General features: G+C 42.9%; 1 protein-coding gene across 5 annotated transcripts in view; it reads right to left on the reverse strand.

Annotated features, from left to right (window-relative positions):
• Positions 1-16,053, reverse strand: part of TEX11 (testis expressed 11) — a 47,704-nt gene that overhangs the window by 11,483 nt on the left and 20,168 nt on the right. For all 5 annotated transcript variants that reach the window (XM_083722786.1, XM_083722785.1, XM_083722784.1 and 2 more), the window contains 6 exons: positions 15,735-15,820; positions 13,622-13,759; positions 10,971-11,073; positions 8,863-8,978; positions 4,733-4,818; positions 474-527 (listed from right to left, as the gene is read on the reverse strand). In XM_083722786.1, the coding sequence (XP_083578912.1) occupies positions 474-527; positions 4,733-4,818; positions 8,863-8,978; positions 10,971-11,073; positions 13,622-13,759; positions 15,735-15,820 (583 nt within the window). The remainder of the gene's footprint in view (positions 1-473; positions 528-4,732; positions 4,819-8,862; positions 8,979-10,970; positions 11,074-13,621; positions 13,760-15,734; positions 15,821-16,053) is intronic.

Here is a 16,053-nt window from a genome sequence, read left to right on the forward strand (position 1 = left end):
AGGTTGGGAAACACTGCTCTAAGCAGCCAAGTCCTGGCCTAGTGGATCAAGTGGCAGGAGGGACAACCCATTTGAGGATCCCCTCCTCCCTTCAGGAAAATGTACTTTCTCGCAAAGTTCACCTCTCACTGTTAGGAAAATTGTGAAGAACTGCAAATGCATTAACAGTTCATATTACTGCATCTTCCCAACAGCCTTGAGGAGCGTTGCTGTTACTGTAACTGCACAGGTGGAGCGCAAAGGCTGACAAACAGTGCCTTTGCTACTATCACTCCTCATCCGGAGTCCATGGCTGAGATGAAATTTTGAGTCCAGGTCCAAAAGGCAATGCAACAGCAGAACTTCGAGTTAATTCTCTTTTACTGGATTCTATCTTTACTTTGCAAATCAGTTCAAGTTGGTCACCTAATCTTCTTCACCTATGCATTGTACAAAGTGAATAACAACAGCTGTAAGAATGAAGTGCAACTCACATTTCTTCTCCAGTCTTCCCATTGATTTTGTACATTATAAGTGGAACCAAACACCTGTAGGCAAAATAAATTACAGCAAATTATTCTTAGTAATCCTATTGACTCGAAGCATCAGCCTGTCCTCTGGAAAGGCCATGCCACCTCCATGCATCTCATCGTTATCATTTAATCTTCAATTCTGGGGTGCAATCTTATACAGAAGATCCACTGCCTGAGCTCTAGGATTTGATGGAATGTTTGAAACTATATTATGAGGTGTCCTGTCTTTGCTGGTTGTGGGATTTGATTTTGTTGAAAAATACAGATTTATTAGATCTGGAAGGACATGATAATATGTTTGGGTGGCATGCATATTTATGGTATAATAATAATAATAATAATAATAATAATAATAATTTATTATTTATACCCCGCCCATCTGACTGAGTTTCCCCAGCCTCTGGGCGGCTTCCAATAGAGTGTTAAAAACAATACAGCATTAAATATTAAAAATGAAAGTACACAGAGGATTCCTCAACCACGTGATAAGGAAATCAATCCACAAGGTATGGGATAGTTACAAAAACTTATTAGAGCGAAGAACACCATGGTGGCTCTCCCCATTGGAAGCAATTTCAGTTAAAAAAGTAAACATGAAAGGGTATTGGGCCATCCATAAAGAGTTGCTGATAGAGGCAGATGGCCAATTAAAATTGAATAAGAGGAATATTAACAGATTGGCTACAGTATTACCAATTAAACGATGTTTTTAAAGTAGATTTTAAAAAAGAGGATTTATTACAGAAAGATCAAGATCTGAAAGTGATCTGCTGGAAAATAAGCTGAAAATATTATTAATAATGTACAAACTATTGTTGAAATGGCATATGAAAGATAAGTTAAGGCAGTGATGATACACTGTGCTAGAGATTTTGGGTATAAATATTCAGCTTTTATCTTGGGAATAGTTGTGGAAAGAGGAAATAAAAATTACTTCATGCTGTTTGTTGAAATAAAATTATATGAAAATGATGTACTATTGGTACATAACCAAGAAAGATTGCAAAAACGTATAAAACCAAATCAAATATGTGTTGGAAATGTACAGAGAGAGAAGGTACATTTTGCCATATGTGGTGGTCATGTCATAAGGTAAAAGACTTATCGGAAATGATTTATAATGAATTAAATGTTTAAAAATACATTTGTTAAGAAACCAGAAGCCATCCTTTTAGGTTTAATAGGTGAAGAATTACCAAGAGAAGACAAAATACTTTTTTATGTATGCAACGGCGGCAGCGATAATGTAACTAGCCTAAAAATGGAAAGAAGAACGGCATGTAATGCCCTGAGAGAGAATATTATGAAAATGATTTACAGGTGGTAAATGACCCCAGTCAAGCTTGCAACAATCTATCATTTGTCTGATAATAAATGTTGGAAATGTAAGGAAAATGAAGGTACATTCTTTCACCTTTGGTGGACGTGCCCAAGGATTAAGGCTTTCTGGGAGATGATATATAATGAACTGAAAAAGGTATTTAAATATACCTTCTTGAAGAAACCAGAGGCCTTTCTCCTGGGCATTGTCGGCCAATTGGTGTTAAAGAAGGATAGAACTTTCTTTATGTACGCCACAACAGCAGCAAGAATACTTATCGCAAAATATTGGAAGACACAAGATCTACCCACTTTGGAAGAATGGCAGATGAAGGTGATGGACTATATGGAATTGGCGGAAATGACCTGCAGGATTCGAGACCAGGGAGAAGAATCAGTGGAGGAAGATTGGAAGAAATTTAAAGACTATCTACAGAGATATTTTAAAATTAAGGAATTTTAGAATAATGTTGGATTGGAACTAAGTGGGTTAAAAGAATATGAAAAAATGGGTTTATATAAGTAAAAATCTAAGATTGTAATGATTTAAGAATAAGATCTGGGTAGCAAAAAGAGGGAAAGAAATTGTTGAATTAATAATTTGATTTGGAATACAAAAAAGGGTGGTATGAGGAGGTCCGAGAAACAAGTAAATGAAGAATAAGGAGATGAAAAGATTGTTTTTAACAATTTTTGTTGGATATTTTTTCTTTTTTTATTATTTTTTATTTCTTGTAATGTAAAATCCTTAATAAAAATTATTTTTAAAAAAAATGGAAAGAAGAAAATTACCAACAAAGCAAGAATGGCAGATGAAATTGATGGAATACGCAGAAATGGAGAAATTGACAGGGAAGATCAGAAACCAAGAGGATCAAGTATTTGTCAAAGACTGGAGTAAATTTGTAGTTTATTAAAAAACCATTGTAAACAGGTAAAATCATTGGTAGCATTGAAATGACATTTGTAATGTGAAATTGATTGTGATAACTAGAGATATACACTAGTTGGATAAAGCTTAAGATGCAGAAAATTTAAACTTTTAATATATGAACCCATGGGAGGGAGGGGATGAAGTCTGAAGGTTCAGAGAACCTTGAAATTTGATGTTTGAATTGGTGAGAGATAAGGCATATAAAAATGTGAAAACCTAATAAAGAATGTATAAATATTAAAAAAGGATTTGATGGAAGAAGCCCTGCTAACATCGGCAGAATCTGACATATGCTACCACCATAACTGATCTGCTGGCCTATATTGGCTCCCTGTACTTTTCCGAGCACAATTCAAAGTGTTGGTGGACAACCTTTAAAGCCCTAAATCACCTCTGGCCCGTAAACTTGAAGGAGCGTCTCCAACACCACTGTTAAGCCCAGATGCTGAGGTCCAGCACTGAGGGCCTTCTGGCAGTTCCCTCACTGCAAGAACTGAAGCTACGGGGAACCAGGCAGAGGGCCTTCTTGGTGGTGGCATCCTCCCTGTTGAATGTCCTCCCATCGGATGTCAAGGAGATAAGTAACTATATAACTTTTAGAAGACATCTGAAGGCAGCCCTGCATGGGGAAGCCTTTTAATGTGTAATGTTTTATTATGTTTTTATATATGTTGCAAGCCGCTCATAGTGGCTGGGTCAACCCTGTCAGATGGGTGGGGTACCAACCAACCAACAAATAATTATTCTTATTATAATTATTATAATTATTATTATTATTATTATTACTACTGCTACTACTACTACTACTACAACAAAAGCCCACTCAATCACACAGCATGCTACTGCCAGTATATAAACCCCAGACAGGGAGACCAGAATTCAAGAGGTCCACTGAGGTGACTCAGCTGAGAGGGCTTATATCACAGGGCTGTATCTTTCTAGCCTCATGCTGTAAACACTTAGGTGCTCACATGGAACAATTCTGTAATAGGTAGGCATGGAGAAAGGGTACTTCACACACAAAGGGAGCATTTTGTGAGAAAACAACCTGGCCTCCCATCGCACAGGGGAATTTGAGCACTTTGCTAACCATTATGTGCCTAGGCTCCTAAGAGGTACTTCACCTCAGGGCTCCAGAACACAGAAACACAACACCAGGCTCTGTTTCAGCAACTAGGAATGCCAGGGCAGAGCACCTACACAAGCACATAAGGGAAGGCAGAATACATCCTCTAGGGCATAACTTCTGCAACTGTCCCCTCATCTCTCTCCCCCCCCCCACATATTCCATATGTTTCTACCCTACTTGCCTATGGTTCAGACACTCCCCCCCCCCCCCATTAGCAGGCAGTGGTACCTCTAAACTGTTGCTTTTACGTGGTTATTTGCATTTTCTGATAGTGTTTTCCCCTTTTCGCCCAGGCTGAGCGTGCATTGGATTTGGTGGCCTTTTGGACAACGTAGCATCGCGGTTATCTCTGGTCCCAGAGTAATATAAGTATGAGGTTGCTTGGTAAGAAGAGGCTGAGCATCCCTTCCCTGTTCAACTCCAGTGGGGCCCATTGGGACTCCTAGGGTGCAAGGCAGGGAGCCCAAGGCAATGACAGCCCAAGCCACCCCTTCCTTAGTTGTAAGAAGGCCGGTGAGGGCCGGGGTCAGGCTGAAGTGGATGGAGCTGTGGCCCACTGGCCCTAGCAGACTAGCTCCACTGGTGGAAGTGTTCATCTAATGGCAAACATCAGCAGTAAGCCTCCAGGAACCAACAGGCACACATTCAGAAGAACAAGAATCAGGGATATCTTTTAAGAATTGAATTCCTGTCTGGGACACAAGTAAGGAATTTTAGCTATAAATCAGGACTGAGGGTTTTTCCACTCAGGCAACAACACTGGATCTATTGCATTTCAATACTAAGAACATTTTAATGACAAAGGAAGTTAGTATAGTTCTGTATTTTGTTACTCACTTAAAATCTGCAGCTATTAGTCCACAGTCATCCAAGTGCAGAGATAAACACTCCAAGGCCTTTATAGCTGCACAATGTTGCCTATTCTGCAGGTGGAGAATGACGTTAGTTAATCAGTGATATAACATATAAAGATAAAGAACATGTATCATTAGTTTGGTGTTACGCATAGCTTAAATACAAAAATATTTTTTTTATTTCTGTTTTGCCATGTCAAACAGCTGTCAGGTTACAAGAGTCCCCAAATCATGGGGGACGTTTCAATCAAAAGTACCATAGTTTTCGCCCCATAGGGCACACTGGCCCATAGGGCGCACCTAGTTTTTTTTTGGGGGGGGGGAATAAAGGGAGAAAAAATATTTCCCCCTCAGGCGCGGGGCTGGGTCGGGGGAAGCCCAAGCTTCCCCCGACCCCAGAACAGGCTGCTATCCGCAAGCCTAGGGAGCCCGGCGGGAAGTCGCGCCGGGCTCCCACGGCTTGCGGATAGCTGCGCAAAGCTCGGAGCCTGGGGCGTGCTGAGTTCAGGATGCAGGCAGCTCTCCTCAAGCCTTGGGAGAGCTGCGCGACTTCACACAGCTCTCCCACGGTTTGCGGAGAGCTGCCCGAAGCCCGAAGCCCGAAGCCTGCAGGCAGCTCTTGGCAAGCCGTGGGAGAGCTGTGCGAAGTCGTGCCAGGCTCCCACGGCTTGTGGATAGCTTCAGCGAAAGCCTGCATTTGCCCCATAGGACACATACAGATTTCCCCTTCATTTTTGGAGGGGGAAAGTGCGTCCTATGGGGCGAAAAATACGGTATAAAGCACAGAATGGAAGCCAGAATTCATTTAATACAAGCTGAAATGTGAGAAACTGCAATATATCACATCAGACGGCAGGAGAATGAACTACTGGACTACTCCATTTGTTCTTTTGGAGGTCAGCTCCATTTGAGGCCTCCCTCCATCCAAAGGCAGGCAGGCAGCCTTTTCGCCAGAAAGCAGCAGAAAGGGAGATGGGAAGCAGGGGGTTCTCTGCCAAATCTGCTGAGGGCCACAGCCACATAGTTTAAAGCACACGGCATAAAATATAGCTGATTATCACACAGAGTAACCCACTCAAATGAATGAGCAGAGCTACGTTAAGCCCGTAAATTTCAGTGGATCGTCTCTGAGCAAAACTTAGTTGCATACTACCTATCACTTACTGCAATAAATTCCGGGAACTGCATTTTACCCTTCACACCGCTACAACTCCCAGGACCCTGACAAACGACTGTTCCCAGGATTCCTTGAGGGAGGCCATGTGCTTTTTAAACATATGGTGCAAACATGATCCAGCTGTATTTGCCCCCCCCCCTTCCTGGGATGCTTCTGTTCCAGCTGCTTATTATAACTTTAAAAACTGGATTTTTATTCTGTTTATTAAATCTGTACACTGCCCTTCATCTGCGGATCTCAGGGCAGTTCACAACAAGCACAAAATATATAATAAAAACAAGAACAACAAACCAACCAACCAACCAACCAACCTCCTCTTCTTTTTTGTGTGTCATATCTTTCAGACTGTGAGCAGGAACTGTTTTTTCTTATTATTATTATTCATCTTATATAAGCCACTCTAGGTGCCTTTTCGGCTGAACATCAGGATAAAAATGTTTTTAAACAACATCTTCATCGAACATATTTTAATTGAACCACCTCTTAACTGGAAGAGGAGTAATGAGATAGAAAATAACAGTAGGTGGCTGAATTCATTTTAAAAGGTTAAAAGTATCTCCATATTCATAAAAAACACATTTATGTTCCGGGCAGCTGTAGGCTATGACAAAAGCCTTTAAGTAGCCGCAATGCAACAACTCTCATCTTTTGGAAACTGCAAGAGCCCCGGGTGGAGGAGGCAGGATAGCTAGACAAAGGCTGCCACCTTAAATACACTTGCTGGAGATTGAAGTCCCACTGAAGGCAGGTGGGACTTGTTTCTCAACAAGCACCTGAGAATGCCACTCTTAAGACTGCATTAGACATGCTGGTTTAGAAGTGAATTCTTCTCATGTTTTATTTTCACTTTTTTCCTGCAAACAGTTTTTCTAAGCAACGGGATACAAAAGCAGCTTTGGTTGAAGGGAAAAAAACCACACTAGCAAACACCAATCCAAGGACAGCCAACTTTCATTTCCCCCCTCCCCATAAAGATATATTTGGTAGCAACGAACAAAGCCCACTTCTGCTGAACTGCACCACACAATTGCAGACTGGAAATGAAGCAGCTGGCTTCTGAACTAACAGGTTGAAAGTTTCCAGTTTCCAGGTTAGGGAGTGCACCTGTGGACTGCTGGGTGTTACCAGAGCTCCTTTCAGGGCATAAAAAGCAACAGATGGCTTGCCACCATTTTTAACTGAGGATGTGGAAGGAAGTGCCACAGCTCAGTGGTGGAGCATCTGCTCTGAGCTCAGCTTCAGTTCTCAGCATCTGCAGGTAAAGGCTACCTGAAAACTCTGGAAAGCCATTGCTGGTCAGTGAGGATAGACAATACTGAATTAGATTGGCCAATAGTCTGAGTCTTGTGTAAATGCAACTTCCTAAGTGAATGCAAGTACCGTACTTTCCCGTATATAAGATGGGGTTTTTTTACTCTAAAATAATGTTAAAAAAGGGGGTCATCTTATACATGGATAGTGCATGGGGGGACTGGTGATTGGTTGCAGCCATGAGCAGAGCAAGAACTTGTCAGTGGCAATTTGGTGGGTGATTGGTTGCTGCTGCAAGGGCTGCTTTGGATTGGTGGCGGCTGCGGTAATTAGGCGGGTGATTGGTTGGTGCTTCAAGGGCTGCTTTGGATTGGTGGCGGCTGCGGTAATTGAGCAGGTGATTGGTTGCTGCTGCATGGCTGCTTTGGATTGGCTGCTGCTGTGTCAATTGGGCGTGCAATTGCTGGCTGCTGTTGGCTTCAGCGATGTGAGCGATCGCCAGCATTTGTCAGTTGAGTTAGTGATTTTCAGCATCCCCCCCCCCACATTTTCTTAAATGCAAGTCCCCCAAAATAGGGGGCATCTTATACACTGGAGCATCTTATACACAGAAAAATATGGTACTTGCTGGGCATTCACATACAATCAAAGGAATTTGCTGTCACAGTGCAAGACTGGAGTACCATGAATTCAAACATAGCAGAAATGAAATGCCTTGGCACAGTCTCTGGTAAGCAAAAGCAATTAAAAGTTCATCAAGTGAGGTCCTCTTTTAAGGGCCACAGTTCCTGGAAGTTCATTTAAATGACTGCCTGGGGCAGAGCTTTACAGGTAGTGGCACCCACACTTTGTAAATACATTACCCCCATGAAACTAGGATGGTGGCAACAACCTCCTCTTTCAGGAGCCTCCTTAAGACTTCTTAAAAAAAAAGAAAAGAAAAAATCAACAGGCTTTGTCCGGATAGCATTGCTGGAAATTGTCTATGCTGATCTCACAGACACAAGTTAACGCTGCCTTAACTCTGTATTTTAGTTTTATCTTCTTATCTCTCTTTGTACACTACTGCAAATTTTCATATGGTGGGAGGTGTATAAAACAAACCCCCGCGTTACAGGGGGTTGGGCTAGATGACCCTTGCGGTCCCTTCCAATGCTACAATTCTGCAATCTAGATACCTAGGTAGCACTGGGAGAGACATGGGAATGTAGGACGCTGCCTTATGCTGAGTCAGACTATTGGCCCATGGACCTCAATCTTGCCCATGCAGATTGGCAATGGCTCTCCAGGATTTCAGGTGCCATTGCAGATTGAGCCAGGGACCTTCTGAATACACAGCAGACACTCTGAGCTATGGCCGTCCCCAGGATATGTTAGTCTGTTTTGTGAACCCGATCTCAAGCAACCATGGAAGTATTCATTAAACCCATTTAATCTTGTAAGTGGGAGCTCTCCCACAGAAGCGAAAGGGGTCAAATGCCACACACTGATTTATGTGTGCATGCACACCAGCAAGGGCTACTAAGAACAAAGCAGAGAAAGAAAACCAAATTTTCTAGACCCAATGCATTTCTCTGCAAAGTAGACCTGCGGAAGTTTAATAAAGAAAGACAAGCTCCAGGTGCTTCACTTATACGAAAATCAGGACAGAAAATCAGGATAGAAGCCCCCCAACTTTTTTTTACCTCTAAAGCAAACTGGGCAGCTAATTTCAGCAGGTTAGCCAAACTTTGTTCTGACATCCAGGTCGTTGAGTCTGGGTCCGTTACGGCCCTTTCCATTTTATCAATTGCATGGGAAGCTTAAAAAAATGAAGAAGAAGGTGGAGGTGAGGGAGCAGGGAAGACATTAAGGAAAGGCTGTACTAGTTCATACAAGAGTGGTTGTGGTTTCTCAGATCAGCAGCTGGTTGTTCAAGGCATACAGGTGTCCTATCCTGAGGCAACAAAGTGCTCCTATAGTTGTGAAAGTACATGGCTTGTCTATCCACTGTGCTCATTACTATGGTTACTAAACCCCTAATCTGATCCCTTCAAAGGCCAGGCATTCCATTTTTTTGCCAAATAATCCACAGATGGAGTGTGTTTAGCTCTGTATGTATAACCAAAAGCAAGGACAAACCAGGACAGATCTGCATACGCTGAGCTATATGCATAGATGCAACCCAGAGAAATAACAACTCTAATGTAACTGGAGATATCATGCATCTCACTACAGCACAGAGGACAGTGAGGTGAGCTCAGCAAGTCCAGGGGTAAACAGGCAGATCCACACCACATGTTTCAAGTACCTTCAACACACATTTGAAGCACATGACTTCAACCCAAAAATTCTGGGAACTGCAGCTTTCTCCTCATGGGGTATAATTCTCGGCGCCTTTAACAAACCACAGTTCTCAGCAGGGCTTTTTTCAGCTGGAACTCACTGGAACTCAGTCCCATCACCTCTCAAGTGGGCACTGTTGCCCATTATAGGAAAACAAGGGAAGCACTCATGGTGAGTTCTGACATCTCCTTTTCTAGAAAAATAGCACTGGTTCTCAAGATGATATTATGGCCTTAGCTTTTGTAACGTGATTCTACTGTATGAACCAGCATGTTAAGAGTTCGGATATTCCTCACTCCGAAAGATTTCTCTGAGTGGCTTGCTAGTCGAATCAGTTTGGAGACTGTAGCAAGTGTAAAAGTTCTCAAAAAAGCAACTCTCATCCTTACACAAAGAAACAAACTTGGATTTAACGTGGTATATTTGAAATCCCAAAATATACCATCCTGATTCCAAATACATGACCAAATAACTGTGGTCAAGACCACCGATGGTATACACACATAGGGATAATAGTTACAGTTAACATTCATATAAATACTCCCAATAACTGCAACCAGGAAAGAAGCATGCTATCAATATAGGAAACCCTTATCTAATCATGACTATGTATCTCTTTTCTAAGATAAGAGAGTTACTGGCATTCCCAGATGAGTGTCACTGACCGTGGCACTCAAAACAGAGAGCCAGTATGGTGCTGCAGTCATACAGTGATGTAATAGGACCTGGGAGACCTATAAAATTGGAAGAGGAAGAATCATGTAGGCTACCTTGAGCTCCTTAGAGGATATAAAGGGGATATAAATGCAGTAAGTAAGTAATAAAAACACACAATCTTGAAACCTCTGTAGCCCCCTTATCATTCTGCTAGATGACATGTTCTGACGTAACAGATTCCAAAGCCTCAGATCTCGTCACTATAATTGCCAGTGAATTCTGTCCCTCCGTAACATCAAGAATGCTAAGCCAAGTTGCTCAAACATGCTATTATTCCATGAGATAATGTTGGGCAATCCCACTCACACTGACCAGTCACTGCCTCATTGCTAGGATGTGACATGGGCCTGTCTCTCTCCCCTTTAAGATGCTCTAGGTTTCAATTTCCATAGGCTCAAATCCACACTGTAGAAAGTGGGTGGTTGTGGCTTCACTACACCTGTTTGGCAGTCCTACATAGAAGGGAGGCAGAAAGCAGAGTTTCCTCTGCGTAACTTGCATACCCTTTTCAAGAACAGAAATCTATTCCTGTAGAAGGCGGTATTGTTACAAATATAGCTGTGGACAAGTATAGAGAAGACAACGAGACAGCTTGCTGAAGTTAGAAGCTGTAATGTTTAATGAGTTTAAGGACAGAAAACTACAGAACCCAAAGTTCCCTACCCACTTTTACCTCGAAGTCCTCCTGGGCAACATAGGAAATCCCAAAGCAGAAAATATGACTAAATATTCCACCACCTTCTGTTTTTACCTGCTGCCACGTCGTTCTCCAAGATGGCAATTTTATAGAAATAAAAATAAGTGAATATGCAGTTAGGATGGTGCCTCTCGGCTTCCTTCAAGGCCTCCTTAGCCTGCAGACAGAGGGATTAGCAGGATTGCAGATTAAGTATTAAAGCAAGGACAACTAACAACAATTAAACAAGCAGGATGCACGGAACACATTGATATTATTTACATCATTTCACAGAGAACCTAGGGCAAGAGCCACCAGCCTGGCATCCAGGAAGTCTTCTAGTGGTGGTCCTGGGCAGGTGCCCCAGGTTTCTAGGTTTCTTTTATTTTATTTTTATTTTTTAAGTCTCTAGCCCTCCTAGAAAGAAAGTTAGGCAGCAAAAAGTGCATGTCTGTTCCAAGTGATTTCTGTGAAATGAAAATGGTGTGTGGCTACCTCGTATATCTTTCCTGGCCCTGAGGAAATGTTTCCTGTTGCAGGGGATTGGACCAGATTACCCTCAGAGTCTCTTCCAACACTACAAGTATGATCCTATATTAGGCAGCACCAGTATCGGGGAGGGTGGGTGTCATCTACATAATAAGGACTAGCATGACATGGTTGACGTCCAATAGTAAACATAAGGTTGTCTCTAATTTTGTATCATATGACAAAAGCAGTCATTTTGTGTTATGCCACGCCTCCTTTGTGGTAGCGTGTGGTAACCTATATATTTGAAGCTGTTGGCAACCCTTGACTTGGGGGTTCAAAAACCAAAGGGAAAAACTATTATCATCATGAAGTTAGATTAACCGCGCAAGACAAAAAACTTACTGTTCTGTTGCTTCATTTAGGGTTACCTTTAGCCAGTTTTTGTTGTTGTTAATAATAATAATATAACAAATAAATTACTTTTAACTGTGCACAGTTTGAATGCATACATATGGCGACAGTCTGTTAAGTAGTATGAAATAATTAATAATATTTAGATTGGGCAACCTGCTCAGTACTAAATCTCATTGAATTTATTAAAATGTGTCTTGCAGCTACTGGTCCAGGTTGAAGTCTCGTGTTGATAGGCAAGGCTCTGAATAATGTGGGGTCCAGGATATCTTAACCTGAGCCCTTATATTCCAGCCTGATCATTGAAGTCATCGGGCAGCACTGTTAAGTTGTCTCCCATGTTACAGAGGCCCAGCTGGCCTCATTCAGAAGTTGGGCATTTTGTCTCGCAAGTTCTATGCTAAAATATCTAGAGCAGCCAAGCCAGCTGCCTGAGTGATTGCTTTGTGTTGTTACTATGTTGCTATATACTGATGTTTGGCAAGAGGGTGGCGTGTAAATACTTTTGCAAATAAATAGAACAAGAGCGCAATCCAATGCTCTGCCGTGCACTGTAGGTTTCTAGCAAAAGGGGCTGCCTCGGCTGCTGCAACTATGCAGGTGAAAAGAAGAAGCAGGACATGAGAGCTTCCTATTAGAGGCTTTTGAGGTGGGGAGATGAATTGGAACCACATGAGGAAGGGCCATGCACACAGCCTTGTTTCCTGAGTAGTCAAGTGCAAGCACAAGTTTGTGACCACAGGTGAGGGTCAGAGGATGCCAAGAGCTTCTATGAGCAAGGCAGAACTGGCTGCAGCAGTTGCCTGGGCTGCAAATGATGTTCCTTTAGGTGTTTGCAGTATAGTCTTCTGTGCCTTTGCAACAGACCACACGGGTGATAGAACCATAGTTTCAGCTATCAACTACCACACGAATATATGCAAGGAGAAACCTCATTTTTCAGATGAATTAATGTTAAACTTTAATAACCTAAACACAAGGAGGAATTTGGACAAGTACCCTTCCCTCTCTGAAGGCGAATGATTTCCATCACTGGGTGGTGGTGACAAGACATGCAAAACCTGATTGCAGCCCTTGCTCCTAACAACCTTTTGTTGGGCTGGCATAACATACATCTCCAACATTAAATAAAGAAAAAACAACCTTCTTGCGGGATGGGTTTTAATAGATAGGAGAGGATATATTAACTGCAATTTATCTCTCCGGGCACCCACGTGTGTGGGATGAAGAGAGTTTAAAAGTCCCACCCTTAGCAGCAAAATTAAAGGAATTGGCTGTCAGGCCTTCTTTTAATTAAGTCCAGCTGCGAAGTGAGCCGACTTCCTCTTTTCGTTTACCCCCCTTAAAAAAGAAATCAGACAACTGGAAGCTGCCTTAAAATATGATATACTTACTCATAGTCTTGCACTGGTTCTCAGCTACAGCAGCAGTAAAATACATATATTTACAGTAAAAGCAGTCTTAGGCATACTGCCTGATCTGGAGCAAGTGGACATCCGTCCTCCTGCACAGCTGGTCAAAGAGCGGGGTGCGGGGGGAATACATCTTTGACTGTTCCCACTCAAGAGAGGAAGGGAAATGACGTCACACACTCTACTAATTGCCAATCAGCCACACAGCTCTGTGGCAGCCAGCCCCTAATCTTACTATGTAGCAAGAATAAGCAATGTTAGGTTTGGCTGCTACATCTCCCACATTTCGAAAGGAAGATGTGCCCGTGCCCCCACCCCACAAAACACCCCAGGCCTGATAATATTAAACAGAAGCAAATTTTAAGACTTTCCATAAGCTCATGGAGAAGGTTAAATTGGAAAAAACATCAGCACCTGAGGCTGGAGAAATACCTTGAGAGGCTCTTTCAAGCGAAGAAAGCAAGCAGCCATATTCCTTTCCAAACTTGCAAAGTTGTTCTCTATTTGTCTGCCTGAGCAGAGTTTGAATGAGTAAGTGTACCACTCAAGGGCTTCATAATACTTTTCTTCCTAGAAAATAAGCATTGTGTCTTAAACTGATTGTATTCTGTGAGTTCCAAGCTCATGGGTTGTGAACAAGTATGCAGTTGTTCTGTTCTTCATCAATAGGAGGTTGGAGAGCATGGCGACTTCTCAAAGCCAAGCAGGCTAGGATAACACTGATTATTTAGATCTCAGAGTTGGGGAACCACCTGCATTTTGAAAGGTATGTACTGAAAGGTATGTACATTTTGAAAGGTATGTACCAGCACAACAATCCTTGCTGAAAACCACTAACACAGCCCTTGAAAAATACTGGCTTAGGAACCTCGAGTATAAAAAATGAAAGAGGCTGCAGTTTATTTCATTTCATAACGGGGGACAGGAGGCGGGCAGGTGTGGAGGATTCCCTGGTCCTGAATGGGGTAACTGTGCCCCTGAAGGACCAGGTGCGCAGCCTGGGGGTCATTTTGGACTCACAGCTGTCCATGGAGGCACAGGTCAAATCTGTATCCAGGGCAGCTGTGTACCAGCTCCATCTGGTACGTAGGCTGAGACCCTATCTGCCTGCACCTTCTCGCCAGAGTGGTACATGCTCTGGTTATCTCCCGCTTGGACTACTGCAATGCGCTCTACGTGGGGCTACCTTTGAAGGTGACTTGGAAACTACAGCTAATCCAGAATGCGGCAGCTAGACTGGTGACTGGGGGCGGCCACCGAGACCATATAACACCGGTCTTGAAAGACCTACATTGGCTCCCAGTACGTTTCCGAGCACAAGTGTTGGTGCTGACCTTTAAAGCCCTAAACGGCCTCGGTCCAGTATATCTGAAGGAGCGTCTCCTCCATCGTTCTGCCCGGACACTGAGGTCCAGCTCCGAGGGCCTTCTGGCGGTTCCCTCAATGCGAGAGGCCAAGTTACAGGGAACCAGGCAGAGGGCCTTCTCGGTAGTGGCGCCCGCCCTGTGGAATGCCCTCCCATCAGATGTCAAAGCGATAAACATTACCTGACATTCAGAAGACATCTGAAGGCAGCCCTGTTCAGGGAAGTTTTTAATATGTGACATTTTAGTGTATCTTTTATCTTTGTTGGAAGCCGCCCAGAGTGGCTGGGGAAACCCAACCAGATGGGCGGGGTACAAATAATAAATTATTATTATTAATTATTATTATTATTATTATTATTACCAGTCCATGTCTGCTAAACTTATTCCTCTACCTGTTTATTTTGAAAGCTCAGATACCCAAAATATTGTCAAAGTGCAAGGTGAGTGGGAAGGTGTTCCAAAGGAATGCTACATTCAGGGTTCAGCCCACAGACTGCTTGCATTCACCATACATAAGGAGTTAACCACATGTGGTAGTCAAATAATAATAATAATAAAATTAATTTATATCCTGCCCTCCCTGGCCAGAACTGGGCTCAGGGCAGCTAACATCAAAAATATATAACATTAAGACATAAAATTCAGCAATCGACTGAAATACAGCTTAAAATTGGATTAAGCAAATTATAACTATTACTATAGGTGTTGGGAACCTTAAGTACTCACCAGGCTCAGCTATTTGTATGAGCCAGTGAGAAGAGTTAGAGAGGCCACCTGTATGCAGGGTCTTGTAAAAGGAGAGGGGTCAGACTGAGCCCCGACCAAAGACCTGGTGGAACAGCTCCATCTTGCAGATCCTGCGGAAGATGTCAAGTCCCGCAGGACCCTGGTCTCTTGCAACAGAGCGTTCCACCAGACTGGGGCCAGGGCCGAAAAGGCCCTGGCTCTGGTCGAGGCCAGTCTAACCTCCTTGAGGCCCGGGACCTGCAAGATGTTATTGTTTGTGGACCATAAGGTCCTCCGCGGTGCATACCAGGAGAGGCAGTCCCGTAGGTACAAGAGTCCCAGATCGAATAGGGCTTTAAAGGTTAGAACCAGCAGCTTAAACATGACCCTGTATTCAACTGGGAGCCAGTGCAAGAAGAAAACAAGAAGAAAAACTTTGCATGGCTCCAAACCTTATAGTATTTGGTAGCTCTGTCCCATAGAACATGGTGCAGGTGATCCAGTGTTTCAGGACGAAGAAACTTTCCTTGGTTGTGGTCTGAGGAGACAAAGTTCAGCACTTCACCAATTTTAGAGCATCAAACATATTTGCAAGGACAGGAGCAAAGTGCACTCTATTAAAAATCCTCAAAGCCAAACTAAAATGTGACCTTAACTAAAGCCTGGTTCTAAGAATGCTCAATCAAAGTTAAGTCCTACCTGTTACTTTCACCCAAGCAAATATGATTAAGATAATCTTAAGGGCGATATATCCTGAACCAGTGTGGCCCA

This window comes from Podarcis gaigeae (assembly GCF_964106915.1).
Source record: "Podarcis gaigeae genome assembly, chromosome: Z".
Lineage (NCBI taxonomy): Eukaryota > Metazoa > Chordata > Lepidosauria > Squamata > Lacertidae > Podarcis > Podarcis gaigeae.